The 13,611-nt window shown below is 36.4% G+C and overlaps 1 protein-coding gene across 1 annotated transcript in view; it reads right to left on the bottom strand.

Annotated features, from left to right (window-relative positions):
* Positions 1-13,611, bottom strand: part of LOC126481282 (papilin) — a 260,118-nt gene that overhangs the window by 159,307 nt on the left and 87,200 nt on the right. Inside the window, exon 19 of the mRNA XM_050104920.1 lies at positions 6,871-7,095. Within this exon, the coding sequence (XP_049960877.1) occupies positions 6,871-7,095 (225 nt within the window). The remainder of the gene's footprint in view (positions 1-6,870; positions 7,096-13,611) is intronic.

The raw sequence follows: 13,611 nt of genomic DNA, 5'->3' as shown, positions 1-13,611 counted from the left end.
GAATCAGACACAGAAGAAAATTCTGCTGCAGATGATAATAGATTAGGTGCAGTTGGGAAAAGAAAAGCAGTACTTCCAGCACACCTGAATGATTTTTTATTGACAAGGTAAAGGTAAGTGATCAATTAAATATACCAAAGTCTAACAATATGCCAAACCCTAACAAATCCTTTAATTTCATGCTGATCCATCAAAATGTCCAATCATTGCTAAACAAATTAAGTGAAGTTGAAATTTTATGTACTGATGAGCTAAAAAACGCTTCTGTAATGTGTATAACTGAACACTGGCTGCCTAAAGATGCAATGTCAGTCACAAAACTTGCAGACTTCAATCTTTCATCATCATTTTCTAGAATTACATCCAGTCATGGAGGGTCATGTACATTTGTTAAAAGTGGCATTGATTATTGTAACATAAAACCCATTGAACTGTTAGCTGAAGAGAAAGTTTTTGAAGTATCCGCAGTTGAATTCTCTGCATTAAAATTAATAATCATCTGTTTATATAGGAGCCCTGATGGGAACTTAAATGATTTCTGTCTTCAACTAGAAGCAGCTTTAAATACTATAAAAAACTTCAACAAAACAGTGACCATATGAGGAGATTTTAATATTGATTTCCAAGAAATCTCAAAAGACCAGCAAAGCTTGATGACCCTACTGGAAACATATAACATAAAAGCCACCATAGACTCTTCTACAAGAGTTACACCAACAACTAGCTCAAAAATTGATCAGATATTAATAAACACAAATGTAAATCACAATTTCTGTGCCGGAAATCCTAATACTGGCTTCAGTGATCACTATGTACAGTTTATTGCTTTGCACACCCCAAGTGAAACAACTGAAAAAGAGGAACTTGTAAAAGATTCAAGGACATTCACTAACATAAAAATAAACCTTTTTGTACAGAGACTAAGTGAAGAAACTTGGTATGAAGTGTATACTTGTGAAAACACAAACAAAAAGTTTGAAAAATTCATGGAAATCTTCATGTCATACTTTGAACCTGCATTTCCTTTAAAAAAACAAAAATGTCAACCTAACTTCAAAAAGAACAAATGGATTACAACAGGTATTAGAATATCTTGTGTAGAGAAAAGAAGATTACACGATATAGCAAAGACACAGAACATGCCTCCTGAATTTCATTTGTACCTGAAGAATTACAAGAGGATCCTCAAAAATGTTGTAAGGAAAGCTAAAACAATGGCAAATGACAAATACATTGAAAATTCAAAAAACAAATCTAAAGCTCTATGGGAAGTTCCAAAAAATCAAACAACAAGGGAAACTAAACAATATAAAAATATGAACTTATGTTATGAAGGACAAATGATTTCTTATGCAACAGAAATTGCAGGGACCTTCAACAAATATTTTGCAAACATAACTGAACAGTTGGTAAGTGGACTGGAAGAACACAACAAAATATCACCTCCATCATGCAATAGTGTGAGAAATGTGTCTACATCTTTGTTCTTTTCACCCACAAATACTGAAGAAATTTTATCAGTTATAAAAACCTTGAAAACAGGGTACTCATGGGGAATTGATGGAATACCAGATGCAATTATTAAAAAATGCTGTCTTGCCTTAGCTGAACCCTTGACACACTTGTGCAACAGCTCACTGGCATCAGGAACCTTCCGTTCATGCTTAAAGAAAAGCAAAAATAAAACCACTGTTCAAAAAAGGAAATCCAGAATGTGTTTCAAATTATAGACCAATAGCCCTACTGTCTGTATTTTCAAAAATTTTAGAAAAAGTCTTTTATAAGAGATTGTCTGATTTCCTAAATAAAAATAAAATTCTTTCTCCTTCACAGCATGGCTTCAGGGAAGGCTATTCAACTGAAAGTGCAATATTTGAATTTCTTAATGAAATCTGTACTAAACTGGATGCAAGTGAGTTTGTGACAGGCATATGTCTTGATTTATCTAAAGCTTTTGATGTCATTGATCATAATGCCCTACTGCAGAAGCTTGGCCAATTAGGAATTAGAGGTATATCCAATGAGTGGCTCAAGACATACCTATGTGGTCCCAAACAGGTGGTTGAAGTGCAATACACGGACCATAACAAAATCAGCCGCTACTATTCAGGATATGAAAATGTGAAGTATGATGTCCCTCAAGGATCAGTATTAGGACCTATTCTGTTTCTCCTCTATGTCAATGATCTTATGTACAACAAGTATTGCCAAACTACCCTCCAATTTGCAGACGATACAAGCTTTCTTATTAGTGGTAAAACAGAAGAAAAACTGAAAGACTCCGCTATCCAAACAATGAACAGTGTAGAACAGTGGTTCAGCTACAACAAGCTAATTATAAACAAAGAAAAGACAGTAGCACTGAACTTCTATAACGTAAAAGGAAGACACCACCCAAACATAGAAATAGAACTTAGGGACACAGTTCTTGAATGTGTTGACAGCACTAAATTTCTGGGACTCTGGCTCCAGAACAACAAAAAACTGGGAGGTACACATTGAATATTTGCAAAGAAAACTAAGCAAAACCTGTTACATGACATGGATCTTAAAAACTTGTTGCAGCAAAGCCAGCCTGTTAAATGTATACTACTCCTATGTGCATTCTGTAATTAAATATGGCATAACCTTCTGGGGCAATACAACAACAAATATTAAACTTTTCAGGAGGCAAAAGAGAATACTAAGAATTATTGAAGGGGTAAACGATACGAAATCATGCAGACCCACATTCAAAAAACTGTCAGTTCGTCCTCTTCCTTGCATTTTTATCTACGAAACATCAGTTTTTATAAAACAATATATCGATAGACACCCAGACATCTTATTAAAAATGAAGATATTCATGCACACAATACAAGGCAAAAATCTGACCTTCATATGAAACAGGTGAGAACATCATTGCGCCAAAAAGGCACACTACATACTGGGATAAAGATTTTCAATGATCTACCTAACCATGTTAAATCAATAGGCAAACTCTGTAGTTTTAAGGTTGAAGTAAATGCATATTTAATTGATCATCGCTTTTACAGTCTGACAGAATATATAAAAGCCATACAACAAAAATAAAGAGTCATTATTAATATTCTACTTTGTATGTTGCCTGTAATGTTTGTTGTATGTATGAATCTTTGCTAAATTACTTCAGTATCTTCCTTAGGATTGCAATACAAACTGTATTTTATCTTGTAAATACCTAACCATGTCCAATATCCTTGTATATATTCTATAGATATAGGATTTGAAGGACTAAATAAATAAATAAATAAGAATGATGTTGCCACTTCATCATCCATACAAGTCATGACAATGCTGTGAAGTGTCACTGTTGGCACTAATGTGAACTATGTGGCTCATCAACAGGACTGGAGCTGAACCCCAGTAGAGGGAACAAAACTCAATGTTGGAGTTAATTTACAGGGAAGCAGAGGGTCTGAAGACCATGTAGAGACCGAGTGCTAAGTAAAACACAACATGCAATCAGCTTGCGTGGCTGACAACTAAGCACATGAAAACAGAGCACTACACAAGGTGAAGGATTGGTCTGTGAGTGTTGAAATCAGTGTCAGAAAGCCTGTACCAGGCCTACTGCTGCTGGCAGGTAAATGCCTGGTCAGTGGCTCTGTCCAAGCCATGCTCAGAATCATCGACTACTAAGTTTCACCTACACAAGCAACAAAACTCAAACAAATAACTACAAGTTCAGCGTTTACATGCCAGAAAAGACAGAAGAAGAAGAGGAAGAAGAAGAAGAGGAAGAAGAAGATGATTACTGGGGTGAAGGAAGTAGAAACCCCCTGGTCTCAACAACGTGACTGACATGGCAGACCGTACAGTTTGGTTCTATAACAAAGCAATGGTTGTGCACTTCTAAAACAGTTGTCTTATCTGTAACTAAATACCAAAGATTTTGAGAAAAACAAAAGTAACTGCAATACGAAACCCAAGCAATGTCCATTCTGTTCCAAAAAAAATCTGCTCTGTGTCTATGCTGTATCACCTGTATAAAACTTTTTAAGGGATGTTTCCTCTACCTTCTGAAAAGGTTTTAGTTAGTTTGCTTGGTTACATTTTTCATTAGTATTGTAATGACAAAGATGTGAACTCAGAAGCCTTGTGAAGTTCCTAAATTGTTTGCAGATAGTGTCCTTCAGGATCAAACCACACCGTGTATCTGTAAAATTAACAAACTATGAAGCTCTTATTCTTAGTGCCACTGTGTCCAACTAGTACAAATTTTAAGGTAATTTTCTGGGTAGAAGAAGCACTACTGAGAAGCAATTTTTTTTTAATAAAATGAATAAGTGCCTGTTTAACTAGCTGTATATCTATGACTTCTGGTTACAATTATTATTATCTTCTATCATTATGTAAGGAAATAAAAGTGAGGAAAGGCAACATGGTTTGTTGTAACTGCACTTATTTGACAGGTCTTAAGGTGGTAAATTTTCACAGATTAGGTATGTGACTTTATCACTGGTTAGTTTTGAAGCAAGCAAATCTCTCGTGTCTGCATTTCAGGAGCTTATGTCAAAGAGGAATGGTAGTTCTGGTGACATATGAAAGCAAGTTACCTCGAAATAACTAATGTAGAATATATAGTCTGAACGCGAACTTCAAATGTTTCAGCAGTAGATATCTGTAATCTCCAGATCTCTTTACTGGGTAACCTGATGCTGTATTACAATTCAATGAACCTTTTGGTCACAATTATTTGTTACAACATATTACAGAGAAACTTCATACATTAATTTCTGTCTCTTTTAAAATTTGATTCATGATTTGATCTCAACAATCCTTTTGCAGTCTGCTACAAACTGACAATGATTTTAATATTCTAGAAAATCAGAACATTTCTGTAGCAGCTTTAAATATCACCAAAGTTGGCATTTTCAACTTTCAGTGAATGTTATATTAATTAATTAACAGGAAATTGTGGATACATAAATAAATAGAAAGGTACTGATGTAACACAAATAATGGAATGACTAAAGAAAACTGCTCATCCTCTAGTCTCCACTAGTCTGGCTTCAGTTTCTTGAAATCTTCAAACAGTAGACTGGCACATAAACTGTGTATTCAAGCTATTAACATAAACAAGAAGTTATATTGCATCTACAATTTTCAACTTCTTCTTTACAGGTCTATTCACAGTGCAACAATTTCACTACATGATAAGCGATTTTTTAAATTATATATATATATATATATATATATATATATATATATATATATATATATATATATATAATAGAGGGAAACATTCCACGTGGGAAAAATATATCTAAAAAGAAAGATGATGAAACTTACCAAACAAAAGCGCTGGCAGGTCGATAGACACACAAACAAACACAAACATACACACAAAATTCTAGCTTTCGCAACCAATGGTTGCCTCGTCAGGAAAGAGGGAAGGAGAAGGAAAGACAAAAGGATATGGGTTTTAAGGGAGAGGGTAAGGAGTCATTCCAATCCCGGGAGCGGAAAGACTTACCTTAGGGGTCTGCTTGTGTCTGTGTATGTGTGGATGGATATGTGTGTGTGTGCGAGTGATACCTGTCCTTTTTTCCCCCTAAGGTAAGTCTTTCCGCTCCCGGGATTGGAATGACTCCTTACCCTCTCCCTTAAAACCCATATCCTTTTGTCTTTCCTTCTCCTTCCCTCTTTCCTGACGAGGCAACCATTGGTTGCGAAAGCTAGAATTTTGTGTGTATGTTTGTGTTTGTTTGTGTGTCTATCGACCTGCCAGCGCTTTTGTTTGGTAAGTTTCATCATCTTTCTTTTTATATATATATATATATATATATATATATATATATATATATATATATATATATATATATATATATATATATAAAAACAAAGATGAGGTGACTTACCGAACAAAAGCGCTGGCAGGTCGATAGACACACAAACAAACACAAACATACACACAAAATTCAAGCTTTCGCAACAAACTGTTGCCTCATCAGGAAAGAGGGAAGGAGAGGGGAAGACGAAAGGAAGTGGGTTTTAAGGGAGAGGGTAAGGAGTCATTCCAATCCCGGGAGTGGAAAGACTTACCTTAGGGGGAAAAAAGGACAGGTGTACACTCGCACACACGCACATATCCATCCACACATACAGACACAAGCAGACATATTTCATATTGAAATATGTCTGCTTGTGTCTGTATGTGTGGATGGATATGTGCGTGTGTGCGAGTGTACACCTGTCCTTTTTTCCCCCTAAGGTAAGTCTTTCCGCTCCCGGGATTGGAATGACTCCTTACCCTCTCCCTTAAAACCCACTTCCTTTCGTCTTCCCCTCTCCTTCCCTCTTTCCTGATGAGGCAACAGTTTGTTGCGAAAGCTTGAATTTTGTGTGTATGTTTGTGTTTGTTTGTGTGTCTATCGACCTGCCAGCGCTTTTGTTCGGTAAGTCACCTCATCTTTGTTTTTATATATAATTTTTCCCACGTGGAATGTTTCCTTCCATTATATATATATATATATATATATATATATATATATATATATAATAACACCAGCAAATAATAAAAGACAAAAAGTATTTTATCAATATTCCTGAAAAAAAAAACCACTCCAAATGCAGAATGTTGTAAAGTTAATTTTCATCCTGAATGGTCTGTAGTTGTCTTGCAAATTTATCCAGTAAATCGAAGACATCTCCCCTTTTTAGACTTATCCTGCCTGTTTCAAATATTCTCAATAAAAAATAAAAAATTAAGCATCTAAATAACTACAGATATTTCTGAGAGTCCTTGTGTTGTTATTGCTAATTTCTGGCTTCAGTTTCTTGAAATCTTCAAAAAATTCTTTGTTCATTAGTGTTAAGGCAATTATAAAATAGTACCAATTAACATACCTTGGTTATGCAAGCCTCTAGCTATTGTTATGCCATCAGGGCAGCAGCCAAACTGGAATGTGTGACACGGGCAACCCTCATAGTTTGGTCCGGCAGCAGGAGTGTAATTATTTGGGCAGCAACCGTGCTTGGTATACTTGCAGCCACAACCCTCATTACCAGGTCCCCGTGCAGCAGTCTTGTTGTCCGGGCAGCACCGATAGCGAGTGTACTCACAACCACAGCCTGTATGTGCATGTTATGTGCAATATCAAGCTAATGCTAAGAAGCAATGAGGGGCAGTAAAATCAGTGCGGGAGAAAAGGAAGGAAAAGATTGGGTCAGAAGTTCAATTTCATGTTTAATGTGAGTTAGCTTTCCTTTGCATGCATGTATGAACTACTGACTACACCAAGCTTAATGCTGATACGGTCAAACTAGGTATACGGGGGGCGTTCAATAATGCACCGTAATATTCCTCACTCTTTTGGCTACAAAACCCTATTTTTCAACATAATCTCTATTCAATGCAATGACCTAATGTCACCTTACTGGGAGGACCTATATACCCACATAGTACCATTCCACTTGTCAGTGTCAGAATCAGTATCTCGCTGCATCCAGTAATCTCCCCATCATCCACGTAATGCTTCCCACGGAGTGCATCCTTTATCGGGCTACGCAAACGGATGAATAAAAGCGTGAGATCCGGGCTGCAGCATGGGTGCACAGTCCAATGAAATTTTGTGAGCTCCTCTCAAGTGCACAGACTTGTGTGAAGTCTTGCATTGTCATGGAGAAGGAGAAGTTTGTTTGCATTTCTGTGGTGATGAACATGCTGAAGTCATTACTTCAATTTCCTGAGGGTAGCACAATACACTTCATAGTTGATTGTTGCACCACGAGGGAGACATAAAACAGAATAACCCGTTCAGACTCCCAGAAGACTGTCGTCAAGACTTTACTGGCTCAGGGTGCAGCTTTGAATTTTTTCTTCCGAGGAGAGGTGGTGTGCCACCACTTCACAGATTGCCATTTGGTTTCTGGTTCAAAGTGATCAACCCATGTTTCATGGCTTCCGATGATGTTTGACAAAAATGGTCCTTCGATGGTCTTCTTTTAGGTGGTGAAAAACCCAGTGGGCACACAACTCTGATACCTCAACTGGTTACAGACACTACTTGGAAGGCTACGTTTAGCACTGTCACCTATTGGAACTTCATGAAACTGTGGGGGCTGAGTGGGAATACTAGTATGATGAACAAATACAAAAAGTACAAAAACATAAAGAGTCTCCTCATCTGTATATGAAAGATCTAAATCTTCAGCCTCTTAAGACTTCTCTCAACGTTTGTTTCTGAATGATCTCATGTCTAAATGTTTCCATTGCTTTCTCTTGTATTTCAAATATTCTTAAGATGATTCACTGGTTTACCATTGCTTACAGAATGCCAGGTAAGTAACATACATTCTGACCCCCCACAAAAAATTGCAAAAGTAATATAAGAACTATGCCACATATTCAAACAACATTTCATTAAACTACATGCTCAGAAAGCAACATGCAAGTATTTTACAGATCTTAAGTGAAACCTCAAGTAAAAACACTAACGGATTCACACAATTTAAGCGTGTTAGAATAAGTTGAAAGGCTGCAAATGCATGAGAAAACAATACAAACAAGATAATAATGTCGCATACTAATATCCTAATACAGTAGAGGAAGCTGGTGCGTTTTAGATAATCCCAACAAAAGAAAAGCAAGCTATGGTGAATGACTTGGCTTCTCCTGTCTCTGAACATTTTAACACTCTGTAGACTTTAAAAATTAATGATATTTTTGAAAATGATCCAAACCAACTTAAATGTAATACATCATTCATACAAGTTAACAATTATAAATGAAGTATATATGTCCACATATAACACACATCCCTTACATAATGTATTATGTTGATTAGAATGTGCAAATTCAAATGCAATTGATACATGTTCCCTGACTGATTACTAGTGTGTTTCAGGATGTAAAGCTGAGTTGCTGTTTCCATTTCTTGCCCAATATTTCTAAGACTGGCACAGCCTTTTTCTTCAGGTGCTGCACATTTTGCTGTTAATTATACTCACTGCCTAGATGCCAACCAGACTGAACAGTAGTGCGACAGGACCAGTGATAGTTCAGTCTGGTTGGAGTCCAGCCACAGAGTACACATAATAACAAAACTTGGAGCACCTGAAGAAAAATGCTGGGTTAGTCACAGAAATATTTTGTAAGAAATGAAAGCAAAATCTCTGCTGCATACCTGGAAACATACCCTTAAATAATCGGTACAATTATGCTCTAACTCAAAGAATGCAAAAATATACTGACAAATCGAGAACATATACTGAAACAATTATTGTACTTTCTTCTGTGTAAGGATATGTAATATCAGTAAATTATTGAGGTAGAAAACTCAAGATATCAAGACAACTCCAGTGAAGTGCACTATAATACATTTTTGGCTTAGAGCTGGGATTCAGGTTACTGATTAATTTCTGATGCTGGTGGGGAGGGGGAGGTCCAAGTAAAAGAAAAAGAAGTGGGTTTAATGATGAGTACAGTACTCTTGACTATCCAGCCTACTGTGGCAAGAGGTTGAACTTGAAAACAAAATAACCAGATAGACAGGAGTTCTGTAAGTCCTCTCTTCTGATCCCATCAATACATTTCAAAACATCCTTTTTTATACTAAAACCTAATTTTATTAATATTTTCTGACTCCTTATGTAATACATGCTAGTTATAAGTGTTTATTATGTACATACAGCATCCTTCAAAAATTATTACAGGAAACAAAATGATCTGCTGAAAAGCCAGGCCTAACAAAAAAGATGAAACTTACAGGTTCCTGTTTTTAAAAAAGTCTTTGATAGATGACTGCTTCCCTCCCTGAGCCCTCCTCCATGCTACAATATGCAATTCAGCTGGCAGTGCTTCATCCTGCTCACTAATGTACTGCAGTACTGGCTCAATCCTCCTGAACGTTCCAAGTGTTCAATGAGTTTCTCCTGTCATCTAAGTTTGCCTTCTCCTCTTGTGTTACTTCTCCCTACATCACCATTTTCACCATATTGTTGCCAGTTAGTCAGTCAATGTCATTTGCCATCCATTGTGTGACATCATCTGCACTGACATATTTTGAGAAATAAAATGACATTTTTGTTTCCATCTTTGACTGCAGTTTCACACGTGGATTCAAAGTTCCTCCTTCATAGGCTAAAAGAATTTTCCAAGAGCTTACAAGTGATATGTTCAGAATACATTCCCACACTTCAGCCAACCATCTTATAACACACAGCAAGTCAATCCTCTTCAAAAAGATTACACTGTCCTCTTTATTATCAATCACTGATATCAGCAAACTGAGAAGATGGTGGCAATACATCTTCTTTAGCATTTCAAGGATGTCCAGGTCCATTGGCTGACAGAGAGCAGTCACAGTTAGGGCCAATTGTATAACCATCATTGACTGTAGATCAAATCTGACATAAGATCAGAAAGTGGACTATGTTCAAGACTCATCTCTATTGTATAATGAAATCCTGGGTTCACTGAAGCAGTTTCCGATTTGATCTTAGGTAGCACATAACATGCTTGGCTATAATCATGGGAGCAAGTAAACAGAAAAAGGAGCGATTGTCAAACTTTTCTCAATATGAGAAAGATTTGCTGCTGGAAACTGTGTTAGGTCACTATACAGAACGATATAATTGAGTGGGGAAAGAGAAGGGAACAAAAAAAGATGAAGTCACTGTGTCCAGTAAGGTAAAGGCATAGAGAGAAGGCCAATACATTACGGACAGCTTTGCAAGCTGTTGATATGTATGCTTTAAACAGATCACCAACCACTATTTGAAATGTCCCTTTCATGAAAATATTAAGGTTAACAGCAACATGCACACTGCAGACAGTGGTTGGTTTCTTTTGATTGGCTGCATCATATAGTCTCTGAGCCTTAGTTCCAACAGCTTCTCCAAATGAAACCTCAGCTTAAATGATGTGTTATTTAACACCAAGAATGGGTTCACCCCATCATGGAATGTGCGGGCAGCTCATTGGAGTTCATCTCTGTTGTTCTCTGTGGACTCATCTCAGATATTTGTAAAGTAAGTAAAAGGAAACAATGTAATTCACATCGCATAGGGTTACTGCACACAGAATTCTGTCCCACAGTGGCCAGAATGCTTGGAAAATGGAGAGTATGGTATGGTTTCAATGGTATGGAATGCCATGGTAATGCTGTCACAATTATCTTTATGACCAATAATGCAGAGAAAGTAGTAATAAACAGGGGGAGGGGAGGGGGATGAAGAAGTTTAAGAAATGACATGGGTTTGAACATGCGATCTTCTGCACTGCAGTCCATAACGTAACCTCTGAGCCACTGAAATGAATGAAACAAAGTTTTGTGGTTAGTATATTTTGACATATTTGCTTATGTTCTCTTTATCGAAATGGGCATGGAATTGTCATAGCAGTTGAAGGATGTGTTTGGTAGTTAACAGTTTAATACAAATTGCATAGTTACTGCTACTCGAGCTGAAAAAGAACATCTATAAGTGATGTTGAATCATTTTTGGTGGCTGTCAAAATTCTCAAACTTAACTGTTCACTGCAAATATTTCAGATTTTCCTTTTTTATACTGCTGCTAAGTGTCTATATAATGCCTTTGAACTAATCAAATAAATTACGAGTCATCTCCCAGGAACTGTTATGAGATTGATTATTAAGTACATGTAGTAGCTGGTAATTTCCTTAACCTAACCTTCCACATAAAAAAAAGGTATTTTGAGCATCAGTGGCATATTTACTTGCCATTTTTTGTGTTAATAACAACATTTTTACTATTTCAATTGGTATCTGCTAAAAACAAAAGCAATGAATCATAGTGCCACCACACTACAAACCAACAATTAGAGCTGAATCTGACTTTGAACTGTGAATTTTCACCAGTCAAATATGATCCCATTTCACGGTGACATGATCTAGGATTAATGTTTATACAATGCAGATTTCCAAGTTAAGTTTGATCTAAGGTCATTTTCTGTCTTAATCTATGGCTAAGTGCTTTATACAATTTGCCCTAAGTGGAAAAATAATGCTTTGATATCTCCACCTGTGGGTTCATAGCTGGCAGGATGAGAAGGTGCATCATCAAGAAGCAGCAGAGCTTTCCTCAGTAAATTATTGTATCCAAATATTTCTCTGCAGTTGGCATGAATTCATTTTGGTACCAGGTTCTACAGATTTCTGAATTCATATAGCTTTCTTTTGATGAGTGTAATGTAAGGGCAGTGATTCCTGATTTTTCAGGATTTTTTAAAAGCTCTATGTTTAATTGATTTCCCTATTAATGTAAGCCTAAGTTTGAGGTTGCCAGTCACATTACTACAAGCCAATATGGTATCTCATTCTTATTTATCTTGTATTTGGGTGCCACAGTGTATTGTTTTGAAGCAAACATTTTCATAGGGAGCATCTTGTAATTTAAACCACTCTCATCACAGTTGTACAACAGTTCACCAGAAATTCCATCCCCATCAATTAACTTTGAAAGATAATCTTTAAACAATGCCACAGCCGCTTTGTCAGCAGATAATGTCTGTCCACTAATGGTAATCTGGTGAATACCCAATTGCTTTTTTCTCCAATCCAACCACCCATCCATCACTGGCAGTAAATTCAGAATCTTCTCATTTTATTTGCTGCTGCAATTGCTAGGCTTTTTGCTGAAGTCTCAGCCCAGTAATGGGCAAACTTTTTCCTCTTTAATGTTCATGCCACAAAAAGATTCTTCAGCTTCTTTATGCTTACCATTCAACACAGTTTTCCTTATTTTTATTCCACTTCCTGTAACTTGGGAAGCACACCACTTTTCAATTTCTGCTTGAATTTTCTTCCTGTCTTCAACAGTACTTTTTCCTATCCCAAATTCCAAAGCAATAGTTCTGGCTGGTACTCAGAATCCAGTTGCATTACAGCACACAGTTTCTGATCCATAGTCTCTACAAGGTTTTTTCATTTATCACCCATTTTGGACTCTTTAATTAAAAAAAAGGACTGCACAAAACAACAATTTAACAACACATGTATTTTACATGGCTGATATGCAGCTGAAGAAACAAAGAACACAGAGTTGCTCACTACTTGTTTTCATTGTTGTTTATAAGTACTGGAAGAAGGCTTCTAAGTACTGGTTCCAGTAATTTATTCAGTATTAACAATACAGTATGTTCCTTATAATTGTGACTCCAGATGTGCTAAAAGCACAAAAGACACATAAAACATTTTGAAAGGCCACATGGCATTGTAGCCAGCACCTGCTTGCTAAAGCTTTGTGAAAGTACAATACGCTCAATAAATTAACACTTGTTTTATCATGGAGAAGTATTATTGTGATATTAATTAAGCAGGCTAGATTAAGTAGGCCAGATAGTCATGAGCTGGAGAGTCAGGAGTCTACTGTATACATATTCATGTCAATGACACAATTTATGCAAATAAACAAAAATATTTCAAATGTATACATTACCATCAGACATTGTATTATGACACTGAGTTCGTTTACTAGAGTGATTATAGCAGCAATGTCGAAAGAAATTAAAACAGATACTGTCCAGTGGTCTTGTTTTACTAATGTGATTTGATATCGTTGTCTTGTTTATCTATTAATGACAGCAGACACTGAATCACTATACGAAATCTTTAATATGGAACAGAT

The sequence above is a fragment of the Schistocerca serialis genome, chromosome 5 (assembly GCF_023864345.2).
Source record: "Schistocerca serialis cubense isolate TAMUIC-IGC-003099 chromosome 5, iqSchSeri2.2, whole genome shotgun sequence".
NCBI lineage: Eukaryota > Metazoa > Arthropoda > Insecta > Orthoptera > Acrididae > Schistocerca > Schistocerca serialis.
The sequence above is the reverse complement of the archived record's forward strand: the minus strand, read 5'-3'. Positions and strand labels throughout refer to the sequence as shown.